Raw genomic sequence first — 17,901 nt, forward strand, 5'->3', positions numbered from 1 at the left:
ACTCGATGGACATGGGTTTGGGTGGACTCCGGGAGTTTGTGATGGACAGGGAGGCCTGGCGTGCTGTGGTTCATGGGGTCGCAAAGAGTCGGGCACGACTGAGCGACTGAACTGAACTGAATTGGAATATTTAAGTTCTCTATTATATATAGTACTTATGGTATTTCCTTATTCCAAACCAAATATTCTAATTTCTTCTGACAAATTTTCATCCAACCTCATGATTGGATTTTTTTTTTTTAAATCAGCCCCCACCACACCTCCACTGCCTGCCTAATGTTTTAGTAGTGAATCCACAGAAAAGAGACCAAACTAACATAAAATTTAGCTTGGACAATACTTTATAAATTTAGTCATAGTTCATAACTTTTTGTTAGTTGAATGTGTGACTCAGTAAATTTCGTGGATTTTGATGTGAAATGGAACTAATTTAATTCTTTATCTTTCGCTTGTATTAGGTATTTGCATTTATCCATATTAATTTTTTCCAGGCTATTGATTTAGGCTCTTTAGATGCTCTTTAACGTTAATATTCCAAACTATCATATTAGCTATTTATACCACCTTTGTATCATTTCCAAATTGTAAAAGGATGTATTACTTGTGTTACCTTAAATCACTGAGGAAAACAAACAGTATAAATCAAGAGATCAATTCCTCTTGTCATTAGAGAATTCCTAATAGGCTGAAATGCTCTACTCATTGATTCTCTTTGAGAATCATTCATCAAGTAGCCCCCAATCCCCCTGAATGAATCGATATTTTTCTCACTTTTATTTAATACATTCACAATGGTATTGTAAGGATTTTTTTTAATGGTTCTTGCTGAAATATAAAACAAATTTAAAGAAGAAAGGCAATGTATTTTAGTAGTTTAAAATATGAATTCTGGAGGAGGCCTCCTTGGTTTATATTCCAGCTCTGCCACCTCCTAGTCTTATGACCTTGCAAAAATCACTTAATGTCCAGTCTTTTTTTACTCTTCTGTACAATGGGGATTATTGTATTACCGCCTCATCAGGTTGTCATAATGAGTAAGTTGGTATTTATAAAATCATTAGAAGCCTTTCTACAGTGACATTATCATCACCTTATTTCCAGTTTATTTTCTTCCAACATATTCACAATCATCTGTTTAAAAATAAGTTCATAATTCTATATGGAACCTGTGACAAGATTTTGAAATACAGTTGCAATAATGTAATAAGACCTCTCTCTCTCTCCCTTTTTCTTGTTTAGCTCTTCTCACATAACAAGAGTAGTGTATTTTGCTTTTGGGGGGTTGGTAGTTCAGTAGTATGCAAAGCAGACTTTTAAAGCATTTTTAAAATCACTTTTCCTTAATGATAATATAGAATTCTTTTGAGACATTTGGCAACATTCAAATTATTCTACATTACTGAATAAACATCTTGTTGCCTCATGTGCCGTATTACAATATTTTTCTAAGAACATAAAATATGACTTAATTTTAATTAATTTTCTCTACCAGTCTGCTGTTGTGTTGTATGTGTGTGTGAGAGAGAGAACTTAGAGATGGTTTAGGATATTCTCATTTAAAGAACTGAACACTGAAAATTTTTATATACAGTGTATAAATTTTACATTCTGCAATATCTTTTCTAAACAGGTCCCTAAAATGTTGTATCAGTAAATAATACTTTACTTGCATGAAGTTCAAAATGTTTAAAGATTATAAAAACTAGAACCAGAGTAACTGGATTCACAAAGTAGATTTATAAAACCTTACAGTAATGTCATTTACCTAATTTGCTTTTGCGTACAGAACAGTTTATTTTGGGGCAACTATAAATAACTCTAGATGTATGGATCACTTTTATACATCATTTTTACAAAAAAGAAAACTATTTTGTATAAATTTGACTTGGCTTTTGAAAAGTAGTTATATAGGTTCCATTAATGTTTATTTGGGTATTGATATTAAATATGAAAAGAGTTGCTAACAAGGAATAGAAAGTATTAAAACAAAATTACAACTAAGGAAGCCATATATCAGTGTATTGAAATCGAAGACACATATTTATATCCATGAGTGCATAATAATGCTAAAATATAAACTTATTGTTCACCATTGGAGAATTCTAGGGAACTGAATCTTTTAAAAGACAAAAAAAGGTTTAAATAAAGGATAAAGGGTTGGAATGAAGCATTTGCCTGCCTTCCTCATACAGACTGTCCCTTGGGATAACACAATAATGCACAAGAGAAACTTTCTGTTCATATAAATCTTCTAGCAAATAAATGATTATGTAATGATATATTTCAAATTTATCAAATTGCAAACCCTAATGAAGTGATGAATCTAGGCCATGATTATCAGTGTTGATTGTCATCATAAAATGCAACCAAGCAGACACTCTGCACTTCTGGTAGGAGCATACACCACCATCTATGAAGTACTTTTGCTCCCATATCAACTTGAATCAAGCATCCAGATGTACTTATACCAGAAATTCAGAGGATGGAGGAACAGAGTCGAATTAGACCCATCAAGGAATTGTGAGCAGTTTATAGATGTGGTGACCTCTTAGAACATACACAGTGCCTTAAATAGATAAAAAGTTGGCTTTAAGCATTCGGCATGAACAGAGAGATGCCAATTAATGGCAATGCTGGCTGACTCAGAACTTACCTTTTCATCCTTGCTATCTTCCTTCTATTCCACCTACTTGACTTCTCTTATAATTAAGATGATATTTATTATTACATAAGACTGAGGTATAACTTGAGTCAAGACTGCCTTTTGCTGCTTAAAGTGACGGTAGGAATTTGTTTTACCAAATAGGAGTCTGGAAAGTTTCCAGACTGCCTGAATTCTTATAGATATGAGGAAAATATAGTTCCCTATAAACACTGAATAAGTTTGAGGAGACAGTAGGAGAATAAAGTTAAGTTGTTTATGATTACACTCAAGGGCCCTACCGTTTTCCCATTTCCCATGAGTATTTCCCAAATACTCATAAGCAAAACTGAGTATTTCTTGAGAATCATCATCATAACAACGAAAAAGAGCTATGTAAATGTCCTTTAAAGCCTCGGTTTAGAAGTCTGAGTTGGAATTTTGATGATGGCTGCCTGATCGTCTACTATATGCATGTATATTAGAATTGTTTGTTATGTCTTCCAGAAGTATTTTTTAACATTTTCCTGAATGCAGACTCCCAATCCAATTATTTATCCTTTCTGTTCACTTTTCCAGAAGGAGAGAATTTGGATATCACAATCAGTGTAAATGATTCTGGATTTCACTAAGAGTATTTACTCACTGATGGTATATACTTCATGAGAGAAAGAAGTTTTGTTGGTTTTGTTTACTTACACATAACCAGACCCTAGAACACTGGTGTACATTAAGTGTTCAGTGAATAACCTCTGAATGAATGAAGTCTGAGTTGTTTTAAAGCTCAGGAGTTTAGGTTCTAAAAAATGCTAATCAACTTCAATTTTGTAATGTAATAGTTGTATGAAGATAAATTTAACATTTCTTCTTCCCAATTCTATAACATTCTCAATAAGGGAATTGCTAACTGAAAAAGTGATGGAAATGAAGATAATTAAAATGAGAGCAGTATAAAGTAAAGTTAAATGAAATAACCCTTTAGAGAAATGAACTGTGATTATTTAATCTTACTGTAAGAAAATACTTTAAGTTGATAAAATAGAATGCACTTTGTGGTGAAGATGAGGCAGCTGAGATAGTGCATTTTTTAATGTGTAATTAATCAAATGTGTAATATTGAACAGCTTATACTTTTAATTTAATTTTCACTTTAATTTTTATTGACATACAGTTGATTTAAAATGTGCTGTGTTTCAGGTATACAGTAAAGTGATTCAACTCTACATATATATGTATGTATATATTCAGCTATATATATATATGTGTGTGTGTGTATATTCTTTTTCTGATTTTTTTTATACAAAAATTACAAAATATTGAGTATATTATTATTACAAAATATTACAAAATATTGAGTATACAAAGTATTATTTTGTTATTTTTATTTTAATTATTATTTTGTTATTACAAAAATATACAAAATATTGAGTATAGTTCCCTGTGCTATGTGGTAGGTTCTTTTTGGTTATCTATTTTATATATAGTAGTGTGAGTATATTAATCCCAAACTACTCTTTATTTTAGCCTTTTAGAATTCATTGTTTTAAACTCCACCTTTGATTGTGAATTGTAGTATAGACCAATACTTCTTGTTCTACCCAGAAGCAATAAATGCAGCTTTTCCTTTATGTTATTCTGTTACCATTAGTTTATTAGTATGACCTTTTTTTTTCCAGTGAGAGTGTATTCCTTTTAAATTTTCATTTATTATTGTGGCCAGTTTTATAAAGATAGAACACTGCAAAAGATTGTGTTTTATTGATTGGTGGAGCTATGATGCAGGACTATAAAGCAGTGTGTTGAAGTATTAAATTAAATATTCTTCCTCTTTGTCCTACTTCAGGGCCATCTTGGAGGTTAAAGGGTCTCACACAAATGAAATGATAAATCCAGTTTACATAGTTTCCCTATAGACATTGAACTGCTTCTTTCTTATTATGTCTGAATAAAACTCATTATCTATTTTGTTTCAGTAATAATTATGAGATTCTCCCCTAAGCAATTCTTTACTGTCTCCATTATTCTCCATCTTATAGCATACTCTGGAAAGGCAAGCATATAAATATGATAAAAGAATTAAGCTGTTGAAATAAATTAATTTATTGTACAACAATGTATTCAAATCTTACTTGCTCAATGGATTTTACTTTAATGAAATTCTTCAAAGAATAATACATCATGTTCCAAAGATTGAAATTATACATTAAGTAAAATGACTGAATATGTTGTGTCTCAGTTTATAGAAACTTTCAATTGAATACTTAAGCTTTAAAAGCATAAAATTTGCATAAATTAAAATATTTCTTTAAGTAAAAGTATTAAATATTGTCTTTGCATCCTTTGTTCCTAGAAGAAAAAAGCAATTAAAGTAAAAATAAGCTAAAGCTATAATAAATACTACAATTTCACCTATGTTGCCTAAGCCTTAAATTATGTTTTAAGATGTATTTTACATTAAGATTTTAATCCAGCTTATTTTTTACTTAGTTTATTATATGACTTTTAGAGTGTTATGAATGTGTAAGTGAATAAATGAATAATGCATGAATGAAAAAAATCATCCAAGAAAACTTTTACGATTAAATACATTGACTAATGAAATAATTGTTTACCCCATGTGGAAAATAAGCAACTCTTCAAGGACACAACCATTGTTACTAGAGTTTTGTGCATTAAATATTTTAGTACTTTATGAGCTAAATGTCTCAGGAAAAAAATCAGCTTCTCATGCTTTCCATTAGTGCCTCTGAGAAATCTCTTATGATAGGAAAACTCATACTTGCAAAATGATTTTAAAGGGGTTGATTTATTCCAAGATTGCACTCTACCTCTGGCCAATCACATGCCACTGAAAATATGATCAGTTACATAATTATTAGAAGGACTATTAAAATGTTTGGATGGATAAACATTGACATGAGTGAACTTTTGAATAGTTTTAAACTTTTAAAATAGAATGGCTAATTTAAAAAATATTATTTGTATAAAAATGTAATAATGCTCTTTGTTTAATATAGACCATGTATTTCTGCATAATCTAATTGTTAAGATTTAGATGTAGTAGAAATAAGCTTAAAACTTAGACAAACTTAGGTCCCTCTTTATTAGAGAAATCAAAGTTAGAGTCTATATAGTGTGTATCTGGTCATGTGTGCAATTAACTATAGCATGGATTATTTATATAGACATTTATACAGAATAAAAAGGAGTTCTTCTATACAGTTTTATAAATCTGTACTTTATACTTTATAATAAATGCACAGATACGACAAAAATGACACAAACTCCAGCCTTTGAGCTACTACACAGAAGCAAAGTTACCCTTTGATTTGTGATTTCAGAGACTTGATGTGAACTTTATTGCCTTTTTTAAATTAAAAATTGTGGTTCAGTTCAGTCACTCAGTCCTGTCCAACTGTTTGCAATCCCATGGACTGCGACACGCCAGGCTTCCCTGTCCATCACCAACTCCTGGAGCTTGCTCAAACTCATGTCCACTGAGTTGGTGATGACATCCAACCATCTCATCCTCTGTTGTCCCCTTGTCCTCCTGTCTTCAATCTTTCCCAGTATCAGAGTCTTTCCAGTGAGTCAGTTCTTCGTATCAGGTGGCCCAAGTATTGGAGTTTCAGCTTCAGCATCAGTTCTTCCAATGAATATTCAGGTTTGATTTCCTTTAAGATTGACTGGTTGGATCTCTTTGCAGTCCAAGGGACTCTCAAGAGTCTTCTCCAGCACCACAGTTCAAAAGTATCAACTCTTTCGTGCCCAGTCTTCTTTATGGTCCAACTCTCACATCCATACATGACTGCTGGAAAACGATAGCCTTGACTATACAGACCTTTTTTGGCAAAGTAATGTCTCTGCTTTTCAATATGCTGTCTAGGTTTGTCATAGCTTTTCTTCCAAGGAGCAAGTGTCTTTTAATTTCATAGCTGCAGTCACCATCTGCAGTGATTTTGAAGCCCAAAAATATTAAGTCACTGTTTCCATTGTCTCCCCATCTATTTGCCATGAGGTGATGCGATCAGATGCCACGATCTTCGTTTTTTGAATGTTGAGTTTTAAGCCTGCTTTTTCACTCTCCTCTTTCACTTTCATCAAGAAGCTCTTTAGTTGCTCTTCGCTTTCTGTCCTAAGAATGGTGTCATCTACATATCTGAAGTTATTGGTATTTCTCCTGGCAATCTTGATTCCAGCTTGTGCTTCATCCAGTCCAGTGTTTCTCATGGTGTACTCTGCATATAAGTTAAATAAGCAGGGTGACAATATACAGACTTGACATACTCCTTTCCCAATTTGGAACCAGTCTCTTGTTCCATGTCTGGCTCTAAATGTTGCTTCTTGACCTGCATACAGATTTCTCAGGAGGCGGGTAAGGTATTCCTATCTGATATTCCTATCACTTAAAGAATTTTCCACAGTTTGTCGTGATTCACACACTCAAAGGCTTTGGCATAGTCAATAAAACAGAAATAGATGTTTTTATGGAACTCTCTTGATTTTTCCATTATCCAACGGATGTTGGCAGTTTGATCTCTGGTTCCTTTGCCTTTTCTAAATCCATCTTGAACATCTGGCAGTTCATGGCTCATGTATTGTTGAAACATGGCTTGGAGAATTTTGAGCATTATGTGCAAATGAATATATTCAGAAAGAAAAAGATAAACTATTAATACATGCAACAACCTGAATGAATCTAAGAAACATGTTGTTGTGTAAAAAAGGCAGACATGAAAAATTAGGTACTATATGAGCTAATTTTTGTGAAATCTAGAATCAGCCAAACTACTTTCTGGTGATAGAACTCAGAAAGCAGTTGCTTTTGGGGATGGGAGAAATAGGTTGGAAAGGGGCATGGGAATCTTTCTCGGTTATGGAAATTGTTGAGAGCTCGACAAAACTCATCAGACTGAACACATAATAAGTTCATAGTTTGAAGCTATTTTAAGTTTAACTTAAAGATGAATGTTAAGAAGAAAGATTTATAATCCCATTTGCTTTTAAATTATAATTAGAAGATGGGCAGTAACTTTTAGCATCCAGATGTGGGTTCTCCATTCTTTTAAATCATATATGTGCTTTTTCTTAGAAATTTAGGTCATTTGTCTGTAGACCTATAGAATTTAGACTACTTAGAAGCATAATTTGATTTATTTACTTTGGGAAAAAATAACTTATAATTGTATTCATTTTTCACATTGAGACATAGATTGTTAAAATATGCATTGCAACTATAAAGAGTAGACTTTAGTTGACTTCTTTTTTTCCTTTTTTCCTTTTCTTTTGTTACAATATTCTTTGACCTGGCAAATTCTTTGTTGTAAAGTTTCTTGGGTGACTATTCCTTATTCTACAGAATACATACTGAGAAACAGTTTTATGTTTAGATTTTGGAAGAGGGCTTGGCTATTTTGAGGGTTAATTTCTTTTTATTTGTATGATCCTCAAGAATGAAGCCTTAGTGTAACTGTTGAAGATGATTATTGACAATGTGTAGGACTGAAAAATTAAAAGCATATGAGACAAGTGATGCTCAATCTTGGATATATTTTCAAATCACCTGGAGAGCCTTAAAAAATATTGGTTTCTGGGCCCCACAGCAGACGCAGGGTAAATGCACATACCCGGTGGCCTAAAAGGACAAATTTATACCCTCCTATTTCTGGAGTCTAGAAGTCTGAAAGTAAGGTGTCAGCAGTAGCATGCTTCCTCTGAGATTCTGGGCAGAATCCTTCCTTGAGTCTCCAAAGGCCCTGATGGTGGATAGGGAGCTTTGGAGATCTTTGGTTTACAGCTGCAGAGGTCAGATCTCTACCTCATCTTCACATGATGTTTTTCCTTCTTCGCAGTTTTTCTCTTTTTCACATTTTCCCCATATCTTCACAATGTCCTCTTGTGAAGACATCAGTCATGTGTGATGGAGAAGCCACGCTATTTTAGTATGGCCTCATTGCAATTAATTTCATCTGCAAAGACCCTTTTTCCAAATGCTCACATTCATAAGTATCCATGGGTCAGGACTTCAATCATTCTGAGGGGACACAATTCAACTCAGGTAAGCCAGAATCTCAGGGAGTAAAGCCCAGGCGTAGGAATGTTGAGGAACTTCCCAGGTGATTCTAATGGAATGTAGAATTGCAAACCATCACTGGGCTAAATGAACTTTTGAGATTGAAGACAGGCATTATTCTTTCTCTGTTAGTACAAAGCGTTAAGCTTGTCTGTTTTTTATATTACATTAGCTTTTGATATTTTGAAAATAGCCTCCTATAGGATGATTTCATTCTAGAACATTTTTTGGTTTCAAACAGTCTGCTTTTATTTCATATTTGAATTTTTGCACTCTAATCAGGAATAATTTGCTTATTATTTGTTATGTATCATGTATCAGTTAACTTGTAGACTTCCAAATATTTATGGAATTATTGAAAAGTGTTCTTCAAGGACAGTGTGTGTTCATATCTGAAGGTGTAAATATCTCTTTGCTCAAAGAAGCAAATATTAACAAATGAGTATTTTATTTATTAATCTGTAAATCCATTTATAATAGTTCATTGGAGACAGTTATACAACAGATTGGGCTGGCCAAAAAGTTCGTTTGGATTTTTCAGTAAGATGCAACAGAAAAAAAAAAAGTCAGAAAACCAGAATGAACTTTTTGGCCAACCCAATATTTGCACATTGGTCTCATTGGGAAGGTGCAGGGCTTGGGTGAGATATGGAGTGGGACCTGAGTGTGAATGTAGGACAGGATCAGAAAATATAATACCATGTTTCCCTGGGATACACCTAATACATTATTCATGAATTTTCACTAATATATCTGTGGGTTGCATTGAAGCTCAGAGTCTGGAAATTATCAGAATCAAAATTATTCAAAGGTTAAATAATAATAGATTTCCCTGGTCCCTTAAAATGTGACTGCCCAAGTATATCCAGAGAAGTCCCATAATGAAATAGCTGTTAACAGCTCCTCTGGTATTATTTTGATGATGTCACTATGATAATTTGTGTGTTAAATGATCCTAGACACTTGCTGAATCAATAGACTCTATGTATTAGGTTTTTTCATAATGATAATTGTCTAGAATTAAAACTTGCTTTGTTCTGTTAATTCTTTGTTGTCTAATGGTTCTAAACTGGATGTCTTTTTTGACCTCTATTTTTATCCAAAGAGGGGATTAACATTTGTCGTTACTACAGTGGTGTTCACCTATTTCCTTTCTATTCTTTTCTTACTTAGACTTACCGTTGTTGGTGGGGAGGAAGGAAAAGATAGGTAGTCTGGGATGAACATATACACACTGCTTGCTATGTTTAGAAAGGATAACCAACCAGAACCTACTGTATAGCACATGGAACTCTGCTCACTGTTATGTGGCAGCCTGAACGAGAGGGGGATTTGGAGAAGGATGGATAGGTGTATATGTATGGCTGAATCCTTTTGCTATTCACCTGAAACTATCACAACACTGCTCTTCAGCTATATGCCAATACAAAATAAAAGTTTAAAAAAAATTTTTAAAAATAAATAAAATGTGTCTTTTAATCCAGTTAAATGTTGATGGAAAAATGTGTTGTCTTCACATTTCTGTGGAATTAAGAGAAACCAACATTCCTTAAGCAAGGGTCCAATGTATTTGCCTCTTTCTCCCCCCCGCCCCCGGCGGTCTAGGAGCGCGTCCCCGACAGCCCGTCCCCTGCGCCCTCCCTGGAGGAGGGCCGCCGGCCCGGCAGCCACCCGTCCTCCCACCGCAGCAGCAGCGTGTCCAGCTCCCCGGCGCGGACTGAGAGCTCCTCGGACAGAATCCGTAGGTGTCATTCTTCACTTGTCACCGTTTTAAACTTTATTAGGTGCAGCTGGCTTTTCTAATCAAAGTGCCCTCATTCTGAAGAGATCTCAGATGTATCATCTTCTGAAGCTCTGTAGCCATAGCCATCTCTCAAAATTATGTTTCCCAGTTTGCAATAGCATGAGGCATGGTACTACATTAACAATTCTGATATAAACTCCCTCTTTTTGATGCCACACATAAAGATTTGAGCTATGAAACAGTTAGAGAAAGTAAGTAACCTTCTAGATTAGTTTCTGAAGTAAACGCCTCCAACTCTCAAATATCTAGTGTCCAAATATACTGAGTACGAATTATTCCTCATTCCTTCAATCCCATCCTTGCCAGTTTTTAAAAATTTACTAGTTTTTAAACTTCATCCTTGCCTTGACAAAGAGGGATAAAAGAAATAGATTCGAAATAACTGTCTTTAAAAAAACACATTTCATAATCATTCAGATAATCAATAGATTAAATAGTTTGAAATTGGTCAAATTTTAGGATTTGAATTAGTAACAGTCAATAATGCATTTTATCTTCACATGTTATTATTATAAAATTCTAAAAAGTAGGTTCATACCTTATTTTGTGATCACATTTTCAGATATTTAATCCTTGTCCTCATGATCAAGAAAATTAAGAGTAAAGTTGTGGGTTGTTGTTAATTGCTCAGTCATGCCTGACTCTGCAAACCCAATGGACTGTAGCTCCCCAGGCTCCTCTGTCCATTGGATTCTCCAGGCAAGAATACTGGACTGGGTTGCCATGCCCTTCTCCAAATTATTCTACATATTTTTAAAATGTGTTTTTTTTTCAGTGAAAGTAAGGTTTTATGGAATGACCTTTCTTCAAAATTTTTCACAAAACCAAGACTTTCATGGGCAATTTATTAAGAAATGTATTGACTGAATTGAGATCATAAGGGTGTTTGGTTACCTGCTTTATCATGTCAGTAGTGACAGGTTACTCTTAATAATTCAAGAAAGAAATAATTGTTTTTAATCATTCAGCCATTTAATAGATATTAATGGGCAGTCTTATTTTTAAATTTGAGTTCAAAATCAAAATTTTAAAGAAGTACTTTGCTATCTCTTAAACTTAGGGTTTTGTCTACTAGGATGTGTGTGTGCATGATCAGTTGCTTCCGTCATTTCCAACACTTTGTGACCCCATGGACTGCAGCCCTGCAGGATACTCTGTCTGTGTAAACTGCAATGGGTGGCCACTTCCTCCTCCAGGGAATCTTCCCAATCCAGGGATCAAACCCATGCCTCTTTCGTCTTCTTCATTGCAGGCAGATTCTTTACCTCTGAGTCACTGGGGAAGCCCATTGACTAGAACAGAATATGAATATTGAATCTCAGTGCTATTTCAGTGACTTAACTTGCTGAAAACTCTATTTACCCTCTCATGCCACTAAAACTATTCTAAATTATACTTTAACTTTATAGTCTTAGAGTGTTCTAGCTTTAAGACTGTAGTTTTTGCAGTTACAGAAGATTATATGCTCAGGAGAGGATGTGTTACATTAGATAAAGCCTGAAGAGTTCATTGGTAATGGTTATAGTAGTATGACCTCTGAAAAGTATTCTAGACATTAAAAAATATACCTATTTTATGAGATAAATAGAGGATAAAATAGTTTCATTTTCAATATATTTCTGCTTGTTCTTAAGAATTATCATAGTTATCAGTCCTCATGGTGTTCAACGTAGAGATAGACTATAATTTTAAAGTTAGACCATGATGTTTTATTTATTTCTGATTCCAAAAGAGTTTAAATAGGTTATTTGAATATTGTGTATTATGGTGTTTTATTCTTTTATCTTTTGTTTCGGGCTTGACAGCTGTCCATCAGAATGGGTTGTCCATGAACCAGATGCTGATGGGTTTATCACCAAACGTACTCCCTGGGCCCAAAGAGGGAGATTTGGCTGGTCATGACATGGGACATGAGTCAAAAAGGATGCATATTGAAAAAGGTAATATATGATTATGAGGTCTGTTTTTCCTGCTCAACATATGAACTAGGTTTTAATCACAGAATAAAGTATATTTCTAAATTACATTAGAAGATGGTATATAAACATTTTAAAAGACTACAATATTAAAATTAAGTAAAAATTAAGTCTACTAAACAAAAAAAAAAAGAAATATGAATGAAGACCTGCTATGATTCTCTTAAATAACAGGTAAGTGTTCATTTATTTCCTAGTACATTTAGAAAAAGAGAATTTTTTTGTTTTAATTATTATCTCTCAATTCCTAAAGGTCTATAGCTTGTCTTCCTCCATGCCTTCAGGGTCTATTGTCCTTTTACTTAGCATATTAGAGCAAGGACAATATACAAAGGATTACTATGGGTATTTTTTGGAATCAAAGAGATAGTCATTTGGTTAATCAAGAAATATAGTGAAGATTATCAACCAATGTACTAGTATTGTTGTTGTTCAGTCACTAAGTTGTATCTGACTCTTTGTGACCCCTTGGACTGCAGCAGGCCAGGCCTCTCTATCCCCCAGAGTTTGCCCAAGTTCATGTCCATTGAGTCAGTGATGCCATCTAACCATATCATCTTCTGCCACCCTCTTCTCCTCCTGCCTTCATTCTTTCCCAGCATCAAGGTCTTTTCCAGTGTACTAGTAGTTACTTCTAAATTGCAGGCAACAAATAAGCCCAGATAGTGCAAAGCTATGAACATTTTCTATTTATATTTGATTTGTACCAGCGTAACTTGTTTCCATAGGCAAACATTTGTCTTTTCATGCCCTACTTCATGAAATACTTTCATGAAGAATTGAAATATTATTTTAACATGCAAGTTGAAAATGTATGCTGTTGGATGCCCATTCATGTTTTCAAATGGTAAATTTAAATTAAGACAATTGGAGCCTTGCCATATCTTTATCATCTTAATTTAGTAGTTTCAAATTTTAATAATAACATAGACTGTATACTTTGATATCTTTTTTGATATGAATATCAAATCATCAGTGTTATGGAATGGATTATTTCTTTGGAAAGAATTTATTACTCAAAAGGCACAATTAATTGGATCTCAAAAAGGAAAATGAGTACAATTGGACATTTAAATAACAGAAAGAAACATTTACAGAAAGACTAAGTTAAGGTGGGAAACCTTTTTTCCTCAAAAATAATTATCCACCAAAAGTAAAAATGCTTACACAACCATGTTTTTCTTTTCAACATGAATACAGTTCACCTGAAACCTCAGGGAGAAAGAAAACAATATTTACATAAATTAAATTATTTGTATTATGCAATTAACAATAAAATGATAATCTTTACTAGGTTCTAATATGTCAAAAAGTAGGCATTATTGAGAGCAACATTAAGACAATTTCTAATTATTAATTTTGAAATTCATTACCAAGTATTATCACTAAGCTGAGTGGAATATATGCAAGTACATAAGTGGGTCAGATTGTCTCTAAATGTTTAATTCTAATCTTTCTGTGAGTTCTTCTTCAACAATGAAGAAAAATGTTATGTAGAATGCATTATGTATATTTTGAAATGTATTTTATATTTAATGAAAAAATGATTTTTTAAAATTTACAGTAATAAATTTTTCATAGGGGATTTAAGTTTTAAGCAAGAATGTTTAAATATAAAAATCCATTACTAGGGTTAAGCAGCCATTCTCCACTAACGTCTTACGATAGATGAAACCCTATAGAAAAAGTCTCTAGTGACTCTTTTCTCAGTTTTCTCATAGATGCTACGTAGCTAGTTTCACTTAAAATGCATGAGAGATGTTTTATAGTATACAGTGGATATCAGTATATTAGTGATTAATTCTCTTGCAGAATCTTGGTGAAGCAAGTATAGGGTGAAATATAAAAGCTCAGAGGTGGTAGGTAAGAGACCACTAAAGGCATGATCAACCATGTAACTGAAACAATGAGTCCGGCTGGAATTTTTGGTGGGGAGCTTTCTTCAAATCTCATGTTTCAAGTTGAGTTGAACTACACTTTTTTGAAATGGTTTCTTTTTTCAGGATTCATGAGTTGTATCTGCCTATCTGTTCATCATCTGTCTATATACCTATCATCTATTTGTTATTATATTATAATTTTGCCATTATAGAGCCTTTCCTGAGATACCAAACTAGATTTTTATAGGGATCCTACTGCTGATTTTCCTGTGGGCCTGTCCCTTAAATTTTCATTACAACACTTGCCTTGTTATTCGGAAGCTCTTTTTTCATTGGTCTGTTTCCAGTACTACATTGTAAATTCCGAGGAGTCATGTGTGTCCTGCATTTGCTTGAAAAGGACTAGACAGTCTGTTATGTGAATGCATGTTTATCTGAGCTGAATTGCTAAAAGATTCTAAGAGATGGTGAAGGTAAGTTAAAATAACTGCGATGATGAAAGGCAAAAGGTGGAATTACGGAACCCTTAGAACATTCATGTGTATGAAACAGTAGCATGTTCTGGCTATGAATATACACGAAAACTTTTTCTATATCTCTATAATCTTATCACATGTTAAGTTTTTAAATTGTTTTGCTCTCAGAATAAAGACCTTGATCATAACCCAACAGTCTTTCAATGTCTGAATGCATATTTTATTTCAAAAAGTACATTTTATTTTAATATTTGCCCTAGGGATGTGAAGCTACCATTAAATTCTTAATTTCAAATGTAATTATGGGGTCATGGACATTATAATAGACATTGATACTCTTGTAGTAAGAGTTTTATTATATGATGCTCATCTTTTGTATGTATCTCATCTCTTCTATTTTTCATCATACTGAATTATTAGTAAATATTCATAGGCTTTCTAGATTGATAGGGTCTACTAAATTAAAAATTGTTTTTTTTTCATGACTACATTCATCATGTGCCTTGTTACTTGCCCTGTAACTTTCTTACTACACATATCTGTATTAAAACAAGTGACTTCATTTAGAGACATTTGTAGAGAAATTAATTATATGCTTGTGTCATTTTAGGCTTGAACTTCTTAAATGAAATTTGCTGCTTACCACGTTAAATCATCCAAAAGATAATAATTCTTAAGAAAACATTGATGTTAAAAATAGATACCAAAATTAATTTGGGTGCTGAGAATCACCATGGTCTAAAATCTTAATCATCAGTAACTTTTAAGCACTTTTAAATCATCTTAATATTAAAAAGTTGTTGACTTTATTCTATTAGACAGAATATTTGTCACCATTAGTTGAAGGATCAGTGGCTATACAGGCATTAGAATTCAAAGTAATACGTGCTGAGTAAATTCTCCCCTTAGATTTTAAAATAAAAACACTCTAATGGGTTTTTGAATCCAGGAAGAGTTTAATTAGAATACATTCAAAATATAAATATGAAAAAACAAGTTAGTGTATCAAGAAGTAGTGGACATACATTATTTCAGTGATCCTAAGTGTTAGGAGAAATGATTTTAATAGTATGAACTTTGATTAAAATTAGGGGTTTATCAAAGATATGTCCTGAGGAAATCTTTGACACAGCTGGTAGCCTCATAAACAGTTTTATGTCTTCTAACTTTTCCAAACATACTCCAAGTTCTCTGGAACTTCTGGATTTTAAAAAACATGGCTGATTTTTACCCTCAGTCTAAAATTAGTGAAATAGATAGGACTAATTGATGTTTTCTTTTTTTAAATTGAAGTATAGTTGTTTTACAATGTTGTGTTAGTTTCCGGTGTATGAAGTAATTCTGCTTCATATATATGAAACAATGAAAGAGTTGCATATATATGTAATATATTTCTCAGATATTTTTCCACTATAGATTTTTATAAAATATTGAGTATTGTTTCCTGTGCTGTACAGTAGGACCTTGTTGCTTATCTATTTTATATGAAATAGTGTATATCTGTTATTCCCCAAATCCTGATTTATCCCTCCCCCAGTCTTTTCCCTTTTAGTAACCATAAGTTTGTTTTCTATGGTCTGTGACTCTCTTTCTGTTTTATAAATAAATTCATTAGTATCATTGCTTTTTAGATCCACATATAAGTGATATCATAAGATATTTATCTTTCTGTCTTGCTTACTTCACTTAATATGATCTCTAAGTCCATCCATGTTCTACAAATGATATTATTTCATTCTTTTTATGTTGAATAATATTCCATTGTAAGGGCTTCCCTGGTGGCTCAGGGGTAGAGAATCTGCCAGCTAATTCTGGGTTTGATCCCTGGGTCAGGAAGATCCCTTGGAGGAGGAAATGGAAACCCACTGTAGTATTCTTGCCTGAAAAAAATCCCATGGACAGAGGAGCCTGATGGGCTACAGTCCATGGGGTCCCAAAGAGTCAGACACAACTTAGCGCTAAACAACAGATATTCCATTGTATATATGTACCACATCTTTATCCATTCCTCTGTTGATGGGCATCTAGGTTGCTTCCATGTCTTGGCTATTGTAAAAGTGCTGTTATGAACAATGGGTTTATGCATCTTTTCAAATTAATTTGTTTCTGAATATATGCCCAGGGCATTGAAATTATATAAACAGGCTCTCTCTTTCTTTATGCTGCATCTCTCTCTTTATTCCCCCCAAATCTGTCACTGGTGCTGATTTTCAGTGATAACTCTCTCATGCATAATTTGTTCCCTGGCTTATCAAATTGTTTGAATTGTTATTTCCAAAACATTTTTGAGCATGTTTCATACCATGCATATAATTCCCTATGCACATTTTTATTATTTGGGAATCTATCTAGTTTTTTGTCTTCCAAAAAGTAAATGTATGCTACACATTAGATACTGTATGCTGTGGTATTAGCTTTTTATCCCCACTTATAGAAAAAGTGAGCACATATAATTGGAACTAAGTACTGAATACTTAATTTACATTAGTGTATTTCAGTCTTAGATTAAATAAACCAAAATGATATCATCAATAGGTAAATATTTACTGCATGTAAGATATGTGAAATGAACAATATGAAATACAAAATGTTCCTTGCTTTTTTCTCTTTCTGCTACAATTTCACAAAATTTTTATTTATATATATTCTAATTTCCCCTATAATTGACGCTGTTCCCTTAATTTGTTTTCAAAAAAATATGAAAACTTTCTTTTGTTAGTATACTCAGTCATTCAGTCTTGTTAGACTCTTTGCGACCCCAGTGATTTCTGCTATTTTAGAAACGGGAATAATTTAAGATGAAGTCGGAAACACGGGATTTGCTTCAGGCCATGAAACATTTCTTTTGTCACATATTCTTTTGTTGTGTATTCTTCATGGGCATTGTTCAAGATTTCCAATGGTTAACAGACTTGTTTGGAAGGGTGTCATCATTCTGATATTCTGAATTTGAGGACAGAGGATTAGAGGCAAGGAAATAGTTAGCAAACTGACCATATTGAAATATCCTCTTATTAATGTTGTATTCTTAGCATCCGACCTTGTGGACCA

The 17,901-nt window shown here is 33.2% G+C and overlaps 1 protein-coding gene across 2 annotated transcripts in view; it reads left to right on the forward strand.

Moving 5' to 3' along the window:
- Positions 1-17,901, forward strand: part of DACH1 (dachshund family transcription factor 1) — a 449,007-nt gene that overhangs the window by 312,532 nt on the left and 118,574 nt on the right. For both annotated transcript variants that reach the window (XM_043478035.1, XM_043478037.1), the window contains 2 exons: positions 10,320-10,455; positions 12,324-12,458. In XM_043478035.1, the coding sequence (XP_043333970.1) occupies positions 10,320-10,455; positions 12,324-12,458 (271 nt within the window). The remainder of the gene's footprint in view (positions 1-10,319; positions 10,456-12,323; positions 12,459-17,901) is intronic.

Source organism: Cervus canadensis, chromosome 9 (genome assembly GCF_019320065.1).
Source record: "Cervus canadensis isolate Bull #8, Minnesota chromosome 9, ASM1932006v1, whole genome shotgun sequence".
Lineage (NCBI taxonomy): Eukaryota > Metazoa > Chordata > Mammalia > Artiodactyla > Cervidae > Cervus > Cervus canadensis.